The sequence below is a fragment of the Euleptes europaea genome, chromosome 4, assembly GCF_029931775.1.
Source record: "Euleptes europaea isolate rEulEur1 chromosome 4, rEulEur1.hap1, whole genome shotgun sequence".
Classification (NCBI taxonomy): domain Eukaryota; kingdom Metazoa; phylum Chordata; class Lepidosauria; order Squamata; family Sphaerodactylidae; genus Euleptes; species Euleptes europaea.
In genome coordinates, this window is record NC_079315.1 from 38,170,717 (window position 1) to 38,183,634 (window position 12,918).

Consider the following 12,918-nt stretch of genomic DNA (forward strand, 5'->3'; position numbering starts at 1 on the left):
ATCACCTTTTCTCAGCTATCTAACAGCAAAGTTTTATTTGTGGGGAAATGCTACTTTCCCCACAGGTGATGCTGCAGTAGTGCTATGTGGAATGTTGTTGCTCAAGTGTTATGGGAACCTACAGAATTAGGATGAGTGATGCAACTTCTTCCCTTTACTCTCCCATTCATTTTAAGATTAAAAAAAAGTTTTTATACATTTCTTTAGCAGCTGTTCCTGCATACTGTGAATCAGCATGTAGCTCCTTAAATGTTAAAGAAACAGAAAACACCAGGATTGCAACTATTCTTCTCCCACACTAACGCCAGTTTAAAAACAATGTATTTTTAATTTTATTTTTTTTGAAGTTCATGCACTCTGTTTTTTCCTTTGGTACAGCACTAGAAGTACATGGGCTGGCAAAATGATCCTTCCCTGCAGCATGTGGGGTACAAAGTGTCCTGCTACTGACTGTGGTTTGTCACACAGTAAGGTGTCCTTTAAGTCCTCCGGCTAGCATACTCCCTAACCCCTCAAGCATAGCTCAGGAACTGGAGACTTCCACATTACCAACAAACCATAGTTTTATATTTTTATCCAAACTGGATGAAACATTATATTATTTATTCTCTTCCCTACAAACCACAGTTTAATCTTGGTTAGAAGCAAAAGAACAAACTCTCATTTGTCACTTTGCCCAATTTTTGAAAACAATAATCTCTGGTTTATTGCCAATGTTGAAGTCTTTATTTCCCAAACTGTGCTTAAGAGCAGAAAGAAGGCATACAGGGAAGGAGGAATGTGCAAGTTCAGAGACTTTGTTTTCCCCCAAAATCCCATACTGCCTTTGAGAAAGGTGGACTATAACTAAAGTAAATAAATAAATAAAAACCTCAGAATAGACACTTGGCCCAAGCTACCATGAATGTATTAAGAGAAGTATTTATTTATTTAAAACATGTCTACCCTGCCTTCATAGCACCTTTGTTAGTCTCTTACCTTGAAAACCCTATATGGTCACCATAAATTGGCTGCGACTTGACAGCACTTTACACACATACACACATCCTGCCTTATCTCTTTGGATTCAAGCCTGGGTGTGTTTTTAAAATGGTCCCTCAACTACATTTTTGTGTGTGTGTAAAGTCCCATCAAGTTGCAGCTGACTTAACCCCCTGTAGGGTTTTCAAGGCAAGAAAACCCCATAGGGTTTTCAAGGCAAGAGACTAACAGAGGTGGTTGCCATTGCCTTCCTCTGCATAGCGACACTGGTATTTCTTGGTGGTCTCCCATCCAGTTGCTTACCAGAGCTGACAACCACATTTGGGCCCTGACTTTGTGCACAAATGGCAGCTTTATAACAACTTAAAATAGTTTGTTCTAGTGAATTTAACTGCAACTTCCATTGGAGAAGCTCAGTTGTTTCTTCCAGTAGAAAATTCATATTCATCAACATAGCATATCTTCAGATGTTGAAGAATGTTTTTTTTTCTGGGAAAAGGTAACATTCAGCTTCCACCTTCACTAATTTTATATCTTTACTAAACTGCTACTCTGTGACAGCAATTCTAGCCTCCCTGTAAATTAATGAAAGACAACTGCTTTTATTTAATTCAGTAAATGTAGACTTCTCAAAGTAACCCAGAGAATTAAAGGCAGAAAATGAAAGTGCTATGACATCTTACCAGCTCAACACACCTATAATCCCACAGAGCCATCATCAAGAGGCTCCCATTTGGTTGACCAAAAAAAAAAGAAAAGGAAATCGTGGAAGCAGAAAGATGGTCATTTCATCTCTTTTAATAAGTCCAGGCACACAGCTACCATCTATGGGGAATAAAGAGGCAGCAAAGGCCCCTACAGAAATCAATACAAGGCCTTGATTCAGAGTTATTCCTAAAAACCCGGTCAAAGAAGTAGAAGAATCTCAATTAGTTTTGCTGTTTTCTCCCCACTATTTCTAAAGCCAAACCTTTAAGAGTTGTAAAGTGGTCATTTTTATCCCTACATAAGTGCAACCAATACAACCTTCATATTTAATAAGGTATGTAATCTATGAGAATGAATTGGTATGCCCAGACTAATTTACATAGAAATGATGACTCAGCTTGGTCCAAATCGTGATTGCAACCTTTTTTCTTTATTGAGACTCTCAGTAAGATATAGGACTTTGATTAATAAACAATACTTACAGTTAGCATAGATTCTTCATGAGATAGACTGTGTTATGCAGGTTTTGGGTGCTACTGACTTGGACATTTAATAATACTCTCTGCCTCATATTGGCAATTGATATATCTGTTAAAAATTTCTTCTGGGTATCTGGATATCCAAAAGTAATTTGCTCTTTGAACATTTCTAGTCAGCAAGATCTCTAGGTTGGGTCTAGGTTGTGCATACCCCCAAAATTCAGTTTCTAACATTAACAATATCCCATTTTAAGAGTTTGTCCCATGACTAGTTAAAACAATTACATAAAATTCAATTCTATGGACTATAAGTAATTAAGCGGTGGGAAAGGGTGCAAACAAACACTATTTTAGCTTAATGACATATGGCTTTAAGGAGCTACCTTGTTTTGATTCAGAACAATTATATATATATATATGCCGATTATGCAGAGTGAGTCAATACAATCAACAAGATGGGACATTCAATAAACAATGCAATAAAATTAGGGGTTGTAGAACCAGAAATCTAAAAAAAACCAGAACTGAAACAAAACTAAAGTATTAACATGACACATTAAGCAGTGTAAAATTATATAAAAGACCATAGTCCTTAATAATTTATCCAAGTAATTTTTAAAAAATTATTTTTTCATAAGAAGGGGAATACAAAGGAAAGGGGGGGAAAGATAGGTTTCAGCATTACAAATAAAAGAAAAAAAGAGAATCAGATTACATTGCCATACTTATTCAGCATAGTTACACAATCAAAATGGGCTTCCAGCTTGAAGAAAGAGCTTTAACATTACACATAAAACAATTTAAAACTAATCACCTTGTTGTACATGTTTTATGGTTACACAATCAAAATAATCTTCCAAGTATAAAGTTAGACGGTTGGCGTCTAATTTTCTACCCTTTGTTTTTCTTATTAAACCTTAACATATTGATAAAATAATTTCCATTTTTCATAGAACTGCTCATAATTCGTATCACTATTTGCCATATTGGTCATTTTATCCATAATTGCATATTCCAACAGCTTTTCTTTCAATTCTTCTATGTCTGGGAGGAGTGCCTGCTTCCATTTCCTTGCTAGAACTGTTCTCGCAGCAGTAGTAGCATATTTAAATAGATCTTTAAGTTGCAGAGGTAGTTGCCATAGGGCAGTCCCTGGAGAATGGGTCCTCCTCAGAGGAGGAACTCTACCAGGAGAATTCAGCCCCAATGGAGCTGCCTCTGACCTCGCAGCCTGAAATGGGGCCTGATTCAGCACAACCTTGCGAGGAGGCTGACAGCCCTGAAGCTGGTGACTCTCCAGTACTGGACTCTGATTTCTGGCTTTGACATATGGATCCATCTGTTACATTTCCAACACACCACTTGATTTGTACTGTGCATCTTTTGTAATGCTTTTGGAGTGAAATGCCATCTATCCAAGTAATTTTGTGAGTCATTTTGTACAGTGCAATCCTATTGTCTTAATAGAAAAGCTTTCTTGAATCATTCAAGTTTTGCATTGTTTGCAGAAAGCAAGGAGAATGGCAGCTTTCCTGACCTCATCAGGCAGGGCATTCCACAACGTGGCGACCACAATGGAGAAGGTATGCGTACTGGCAGTTGTTGATTTTGCCTTTTTGCAGGTTGGCACCTGCAGAAAACCCTGCTCAGATGAGCGAAGCTGTTGAGGTAGAGAACAGGGAGAGAGGTGGTCTCGAATATATGAGGGTCCAAGGTCATGAAGGGCTTTCTATGTGATAGCCAATACCTTAATTTGAGCCTGGTAACTGACATGCAGCCAGTGGAGTGACTACAGAATGGGAGTAATAAAAATGTTTTGCCTAGCTCCTGATAATAGTCAAGCTGCAGCATTTTGTATCAACCGTAGCTTCCAATTTGATTTTAAGGGAAGAGAAATATACAGTGTCTTACAGTAGTTTAGTCTGGATATCACCGTGACATGGATCAAGGTGCCAAGATCAGCCATACCAAGGTAAGGGGCCATCTTACGGCCTAGGCTGAGTTGGAAGAAAGCCTTTTTTTGCAGCTGCATTAACTTGCTTCTCTAGTAATAAGACCCCAAGGGTCAGTTAAACTCCATCAAAAGTGGGGAGTACAATGTCCTTCAAGATCTCTGCTACCCAACCAATGTTACCTCTGTTTTTTCAGGGTTTAGTTTCAATTTGTTTACTCTTAAGTCAATTTACCACAGCAGTCAGACAGTTATTCAAGACCACTACCGCATCACCAGGAGATTTGGATAAGGATATATAGAGCTGGGTGTTATCTGCATATTGATGATAACCAACATCAAACCTACAAATGATTTGTCATAAGGGCTTTACATAGAGATTGAAAAGCATGTGGGATAGAATTGCGCTGTGTAGAACTCCGCAGGATAGGTCCCACACTGATGATAACTGGTCTCCAATATAGTAGCAGAGTTGTAACATTTCTTTGCCACCATCACCACCACTTCATAGTTCTTCCAATGGACTCTATAACGTAATCTAGGGGTGTCAAACATAAGGCCCATGGGCCAGATCCAGCCCCTTGAGAGCTCTTATCCAGCCTACCAGCCAACCGAGGCAGTCACACACACCCCTAAATCTGGGCTGGCAAGGCATGGCCCAGCCTGACAAAGTGACATTTTTGTTATATCCTGCCCTCGTAACAATTGAGTTTGACACCTCTGGCATAATCTATCAGATTCAGTAGGAGTCACATTCACAATTACCAACTAAAAGCACCACATGGCTACTGCATGGCTCTGTGTGCCACCCCAAACACACATATACAATAAAACAAGATATAACTATTCATATTAAATATATAACTATATAGGCACAAAAGTACCTCTGACCATGTAGGCTTGTCTCTTCCTGCCACTTTCGACCCTTAGCTAGCCCTTGTGTACTTGGAGTGAAGGGAAGAGCTTCCTTCTCTGCCTTCCAGTGTGCTGTAGTGATTAAGAGCAGTGGTTTGGAGCGGTGGACTCTGATCTGGAGAACCGGGTTTGATTCTCCACTCCTCCACATGAGCAGCAGAGGCTAATCTGGTGAACCGGGTTGGTTTCCCCACTCCTGCACATGAAGCCAGCTGGGTGACCTTGGGCTAGTCACAGTTCTCTTAGAGCTCTCTCAGCACCACCTACCTCACAAGGTGTCAGTTGTGGGGAGGGGAAGGGAAGGTGATTGTAAGCTGGTCTGATTCTTCCTTGAGTGGTAGAGAAAGTCGGCATATAAAAAACAGCTGCTCTTCTTCTTCCCATTCTTTCCTCAGCATGAGCACAACAGCTTAGAGAGAGTGAGACTGCCAAGGCACCCAGAGGAGAGCAAGCTCAGTGTGGAATCAGACAAGAGATAACCATGGCTATCTCATTGTGGCCAACTTGCTCTTTTCCCAGGTGGCAGCTGTGGTTGTACTCTGCAGTCAGCTTGTTCTCCTCCCAGCAGCAGCTTGTTCTCCTCCAAGCAGCAGCCTTTCATTCCTGGCATGAGGCCTGCAGTTTAGGGAGGCTTGCAGCTTACCCAATCTTCAGTCTCTGTGGTGGCAGCTGTTTCAAGGTGGGAACCACCTGCCATCCGCAAGCCATACTGGGCAACAGCCTTACTCACCTTCCTGGAACATGAAGTGAGTTTCATATTTGGGGACAGTGCTCAGAAGAGCCACAGATGGCATGTCAAAGAGACACATGTGGCTCCCAAGCTTCTGAGTATTACTGCTTTAACCAGCTTTTCACTGTCTGTCAGAGTAGACTAGGGGTTCCCAACACATGGTTAAAGTTTGTTTCATGTGCTCTCCAATAAAATTAGATCAGGAAACTATTTTTTCACTTTAACTAACTTCTTTGCTAGGACACCTAAGCCAGAAAAGTTGCATTTGGATTTAATAGGTATAATGGTTTTAATTAGATGTGTAACTTACTTGCTATAGCCCTCCTCCCATTGCTTTAATTGCTTTTTTACTGCTCTGTAGTTGGTCTGTAACATCTGCAGCCTTTTTTTGCGCTTTTCATGGGCTTGTCTTAGCTCATCATTTTCTTGGTTCTGCATAACACCAAGATGAGAAGACACTGGTAAGATTCTGAATAAACTGTAAGAGTTTACAATGAAAGAATGGCACAGTTAAATTTCTCATTTGCAAATCAACTGTCAACCATCCATTTGCTAAATTGTAATTTGAAAAGACTTTACAGTCATGGCTGATTAAGACTTAAATAACCAGTTGTTTTATCCCTTGTCAAACATGAGAAACAACACATTCTGAAGAACTACACAACTAGTTTCTCAGTGCCCAGAACTTTGAACTTACATGTTTTAAAACAAAATCCAACAATGTTCTTCCCTAGGAGGAAGTAGGAAAAGTCTACTTTTCGGATGAAAAAAAAAATCCCCGCTGGATGTTCCTGAAATGGCCTTATGGATCCCAGCCATTAAAGTTGGTTTTGCTGTTAAAGATCTGTAAGAATTCACTATCAAAACTGCAGCATATTTCTTATAACATCATGCACTTACCACTACCCATTACAATGTACAGTGGAGAAAAATATTCCATATTAGGCTGAATGTATTTTCCTTTACAAACATATGTGAAAGCCTATGAAACATTATGTTTTCTCTAATAGTTATAGATAATGATCACTTGCCATTTAGGCAATCCTGATTCATGTGGCTGAGCCAAAGACACCATGCTTTGGGAAAGCAGGGGGTTATGGTAGGGACAACATGAACACCTTCAGAACTGTAATATGTATAATGGTCTACCAACCCAATTATGAATTAACAGATCAAATGAATGTATTCATGTAGCAGCAAAAACATTTTACTGTACACTTTTATTGCATGTGAATCTTGGCATCACAAGTGCAAGGAAAATGAATTTCTAGTAACTTAGTGGTATTAGGCAACATTATATACATCCGATATTGTCAAGTGCATATATGATTTTTATCTTTCCCTATGCCAACTGAAAACTAAAAAGTTTTTTTTAATTTTCACCTTTAACTGTAGTGACTTTTCTAAGTTTTCAATCTTTCTTTCAGCTATTTGAAGCTTCCTTATTTCCTCCGACTCTTTCAAAAAGCTCTTTGGGGACAGAGACCTTGAACGTTTCACAGGTGGTTCCTGGAGAATAAAACAAGGACATGGTTGAACTGGTTGGAACACTGGATTATGAAAGACATGCAAAATTAAAGAACAAGTAATTTTGAATACTAATAATGAATTATAAAAAAAAAATCCTGCATGGAATACCAGAGAAATAACAAGCAGAATTACCACAGCGCTACCACTAAAGGTTTCTCTGTGACTCGTTAATGAGAATATTCATTTACATTTACATTGTTTCTTTCAGAATAATGATGTCCCATTAGGGAAGACTAAAGGGTTATAGACTCAGAAATGCAAGAAACCTCATTACAAAGGAGGGGATAGAGGCTGATCTAATTGCTCTATAAGGGTCCAAGGTTACACTTGATAGGACAACCAGAAACAAGAGGGAAAGGCTTTTCCCCCCTTTGAAATAGTTTAACACACTGTGAAGTTGAAGGAACAATATGCTTGAGGAATATAAATACAACAGACAGTAGATCTTATACCATAATGACCATATGGTCATTAACTATAATATGCCTAACTAGAGACAAGAAATGTGTGTTTATATTATGCACAGCTTCATATAGCAATCTGGAGAAAGGATGTGAGAAAGTAGCACTTCTTGTTCTGACTGTGTCATATGACCTAATGTAAAATAAATGGAATATATCCAGATTAGTTTTACTGAATTTCTGAATAATTCTGGATAGAGTACTGAGTCACATTTTAACAACAGTGTACTGTGATTAATACTTTAACCCCTAAGATACACAGTGAGCTTTTTTCTCTCTAGTTGCTCCATTTGTTTTATTTTCTCAAATTAGGAACATTTTAATTCTTCAAAAATGTATCGCAATTAATTTTTTTAAAAGGGAGAAAAAAGTAAGATTTCAAGGTCTGCTCTTGAGTTTTATGAACAACAGGGAAAACACACAGACTACAGTGAGATCTTATTTGAAAAACATGTTTAGGAAAAGAGATCCGTTCGAAAATGTATTTCATGAGAACTATTTGGGGAAGAAATTATTTATTACATTTTATCCATCAAAATAAAACAAAGTACCAACATCTAAAACTGATAAGAGAAAAAAACCCAGAATAATATAGGATATGGAAACAGAATACTATAGAAACACAGTTTAACAGGTATAGGTCCCAATTCGAGTTGGTTGGCCTAGGCAAAAGAACTCAGATGAAGTCATAGGAACCAAAAATGTCTGTTCATAGGAACAGAAGACGATCCACACACATGAAACTGCATACATAATGTGCACGCACACACACAGATCTTTTCCCTTCATTTAATGAGGAGCTGCCCACTTTCCATGTACTAGAGATTCAGGAGTGTCAGATTGCAAATAGCTCCCTAAACAGGGACAACAGATAAAAATACAAAGAACTAAATATTCACGCTAATGGAAGCCCAAAGAGACACGTTTATACAATTGTTAACATTGATGCCATCTTGCATGTGTATGTTCAAAGAAAAAAAGACTTGATTTAGCTCTTAAGCAAGTAGACCAGGAAACATTAGTGTGCACCTATACACCAATCCAAGGTATCAACATATTTGATGGAGAAAATGTACCTTAAGGCATCCCTTAGTGGATATTGCCTGGGAGAGGTCTAGAAGTGGTATTACATGGGAGTATGACTCCAGCTCTATTTTTTGTGCCATATAAAATACTTACCAGGTCCTCAGCCAGCTGTGAAGGCTGCCAGACTGAACACTGTACAGGCGCTTATGTGGGACTTGGTGGGTACACAGAACTCATCATAAATATTACTATTTTGATTTCCAGTTCTATCTAAAATGAAGGTTTGTGGTAGTTGAGCTATTCCCTTAGCAGCTCCTCTTAACCTCTAATTATCTTTTCCCAGTATCCCAGTTCCCTTTAAAGGTAGAAAATTCACAAAGCCAAAAACCTTACCTGTCCTGTTTACAGAAGACATCTTGGCTTCTCCCTGCCTTGGTGTATAGCTGTGGTTGAATGTCCTATGATTAGATGCTGCATAACCATGGTGTTAACGTAATGGACTATCAATGTACCCTTAGCCTGACCCCAGTAAACTAATCTTCATTTAAAAAGAAGTTAGTCAGAACTGTGCTTAAAATCACAGTTTAGGTCAGAGTAACTATTATGGTACAGCGTATTTCTTAAAATTTATCCCATCCTGGAAAAGGGTTTTAAAAAAAAGCGGCTCATACCCAAGCTTTCTTTGTTATGGCCCCCACCTGGTGGAATGGCCTGCCTAAAAAGGTAAGAAAGGTTCCCACATTGCTATCATTTTGCAGAATGTGTAAAACGAAACTGTCAGGAGGACATTTGCCTAGAGGGAATAGTGATATAGTAAAACAGAATATTGCAGGAGGGCAATTTCTATATAAGTAATAACATTTTAATTTTAATTGCCTTTGAAATTGTTAGGCAGTCTTATTTTTCTCCCCCTTTGTACTGCATTAGTTGCCGGATGTGTTATTCTATCTGTAGTTCAGTGTCCTATAATATGGAATGGTACAATATAGCCCGATCTCGTCAGATCTCAGAAGCTAAGCAGGGCCGATACTTGGATGGGAGACCACCAAGGAAGACTCTGCAGAGGAAGGCAATGGCAAACTGCCTCTGCTTAATCACTTGACTTGAAACCCTATGGGGTCTCCATAGGTCGGCTGCAACTTGACTGCACTTTATACACACAGTTCAGTGTCTATAATTATGGAATCACCATTACTTAATTATGAAATGCATTTTCCACGATGTATTACGCTGGTTCTATTTTAGTGTCCTTAAATTTGCATAATCCAGTTCATGATATGCACTACACTGTTTTTATTGCATTGGCTTTTATAACTCTAATCTGCCATGAATCTCTACAAGAAAGGCGGACAACAAATTAAGTAAATAATTATGCATGTTATAAATAGGCTATGTTATATAAATCTTTAAGAACATTTATATATGTACAGCATTGCTGCAAAGACTTATAGTAATACTGTAGAGTAACATCTATGTTGATGGAATTGTACAAATAATTAGATGCATTTTGCTATAGTCCAGCTGTAAGTAATGCTGGTCCTTATGCCAAAGTGCATGGGAGTGGGGATCAAGATCTTTAAAAAAATACATTCAGTAACAAAAAACAAGGCTCACATAAACTGTTAATGCTATATTTTAGCTATCAACAGCTACTGAGGCTTGACTTTAATATTTCAGCTTCAAACAGTAATGATTAATGGCTAATTTTGTGATTTATTACAGCAGAGGCAATCAAAGCCCACTGTGGTAAAACTGAAACACATTACTGGGGCAAGACCAAAGTAGGAGAGAAAGTCATATATAATAGCTTGTATTCTTATACAGAAGGGCTATTGGAATGTCCCTGCCTTCCTAAGAATGGTGATGCTAAATAGTCTCTCTTACATCACAAGTTTTGGACCTCTTCACGCTTTACCAGTTTGGTATAGGATCCACTTTTTCTGCTCCATTTTATCCTCTCAAATGTCAGGTAGGTTAAACTGAAAAAGAATATCTGTCTCAAGGTCACACTCTTAGCTGTGTGGATATTTGTATCCATGTCTCCCCGATCCTAGACTAACATTCTAACAACTACACCACCCTGGCTCACTCTAACTCATCATCTTTCTTACTGCTCACCTAACAGCTGGGTGGTAAGGGGAGACACATGTGATTCCAGACACCCAAATATTCCCACAGTGCCACAGGAAGAAATTTAAGGGAAGGCATGTCCGAGGTCACTGCAGTAGTATGTAAACAGGACCACTTATTTGGACATACTCTGTTGATTTCAAAAAGCCTCCTTCTAAAAGGAAGCAAGGCTGAGTTTTCAAGTTTACAAATGCTAAATTGGGAATTTCCCAGTTCCCAGGTATATATTACCACCTTCTCTGTGATGAACTCTGACAATACATTTCAATTTATTACAAACTATCAGCTTGGAGAACGTATCTTGTGTTCTATTTTATGAAAAACTCCCATATGACCTAATTCTTATAAATGAACATACGAGTATAAGCCTACCCGAATATGAGCCGAGGCACCTAATTTTACCACAAAAAACTGGGAAAACTTATTGACTTGAGTATAAGCCTAGGGTGGGAAATGCAGCAGCTACTGGTAAATTTCAAAATAAAAATAGATACCAATAAAATTACATTAATTGAGGCATCAGTAGGTTAAAAGGTTTTGAATAACTTTAGGTTTTGAATCAACAATAACTTTAAAAGTACAAAAACCTTAGCTCAATCAGCAACCAAGCTAAAACACAAGAGTTAAAATCCTTCAAAACTGGATTCCTCCTCATCATCTGTATGTCCAAACAGAGCTTCAGCTGTAGCTGGTGTGAGGTTATCAGCATAGACATTGTCATCATCACTGAGTTAGCAGTCATCATCATCACGCCCCCTCATCCTACGCCGTGCGCGCGCTCCCCCTCGGCGTCGGGCGCCTCCATTCTCCCCCCCCTCCTCCTCTTCCATCCTCGCCGCTCCGTCTTTTTTCCCCCTCAGCGGCGGCAGTCGCCGGAACTCTCTGAGGAGGAGGAGGGGGTTGGAGGCGCCCCTCCCCCCCACTGCTTTCCCGCCTCATAACCGCCGAAGCCCCCCCTCCCAGCCGCCCTCACTGAGGGGGGGCCTGCCAGTTCGCCCTCCCCCCCGAGGGACCCTCCCGTGCCCCCTCGCTTCCCCCCCCCACTTGTGAGGCGGGCGCGCGGCGCATGAACGGAAGATTATCAGCAGTCATCAGACCACCTACAGAGGCTGCAGGCGCCCGCAGATGAGCGGGAGAGACCAGAGAACACCCACACTACACCGGAGAACAGGTAAGTGGGACCTTCATTCGAGTATAAGCCAAGGGGGGCTTTTTCAGCATAAAAAATGTTCTGAAAAACTCGGCTTATACACGAGTATATATGGTAGTTGATCTTTTGTATGCTGGAAGTGGTTGATACATCTCAATTCATGCACACTTATTAAATTTTCAAACAACAAAATTCCAGATGTTTCTGTACAACTCAAGATTATAATTTTATCTAATTGAAATATTCTTACTCTGCCTACTTGCCATAATTGACACCAAAGGTGGCTTATAAGGCAATATGTCAGTTTAAAAGAATAGAATTACCATTTTAAAAAATGAATCAAAGCAGCTCTTCTAAACCTTTACCACACTACTGGAGGTCCTTGAGGGACAATGAGCCCAGTGTATACAGCCTTGCCCTCAGAAGTAGTTGCCAAGCATCCTCAGGAAATATAATAAGAACATAAGAAAAACCATGCTCGATCAGAACAAGGCCCATCAAGTTCAGAGGTCTGTTCACACAAGAGGCCAACCAGGTGCCTCTAGGAAACCCACAAACAAGAAGACTACAGCAGCATCTTGCCTGTGTTTCACAACGCCTAATATAATGGGTATGCTCCTCTGATACTGTAGACAATAGGCCTGCATCATGACTAGTATTCATTTTGACTAGTAGCCATGGTTAGCCTATCCTCCATGAACATGTCCACTCCCCTCTTAAAGCCTTCCAAGTTGGCAGCCATCACCACATCCTGGGACAGGGAGTTCCACAATTTAACTATGCACTGTGTGAAGAAATACTTCCTTTTATCAGTTTTGAATCTCTCACCCTCCAGCTTCAGCAGATGACCCCGCATT

General features: G+C 39.6%; 1 protein-coding gene across 1 annotated transcript in view; it reads right to left on the minus strand.

Moving 5' to 3' along the window:
• Positions 1-12,918, minus strand: part of CNTLN (centlein) — a 286,353-nt gene that overhangs the window by 154,197 nt on the left and 119,238 nt on the right. The window contains exons 10-11 of the mRNA XM_056848744.1: positions 7,148-7,273; positions 6,075-6,196 (exon numbers count right to left, since the gene is read on the minus strand). Of these exons, the coding sequence (XP_056704722.1) occupies positions 6,075-6,196; positions 7,148-7,273 (248 nt within the window). The remainder of the gene's footprint in view (positions 1-6,074; positions 6,197-7,147; positions 7,274-12,918) is intronic.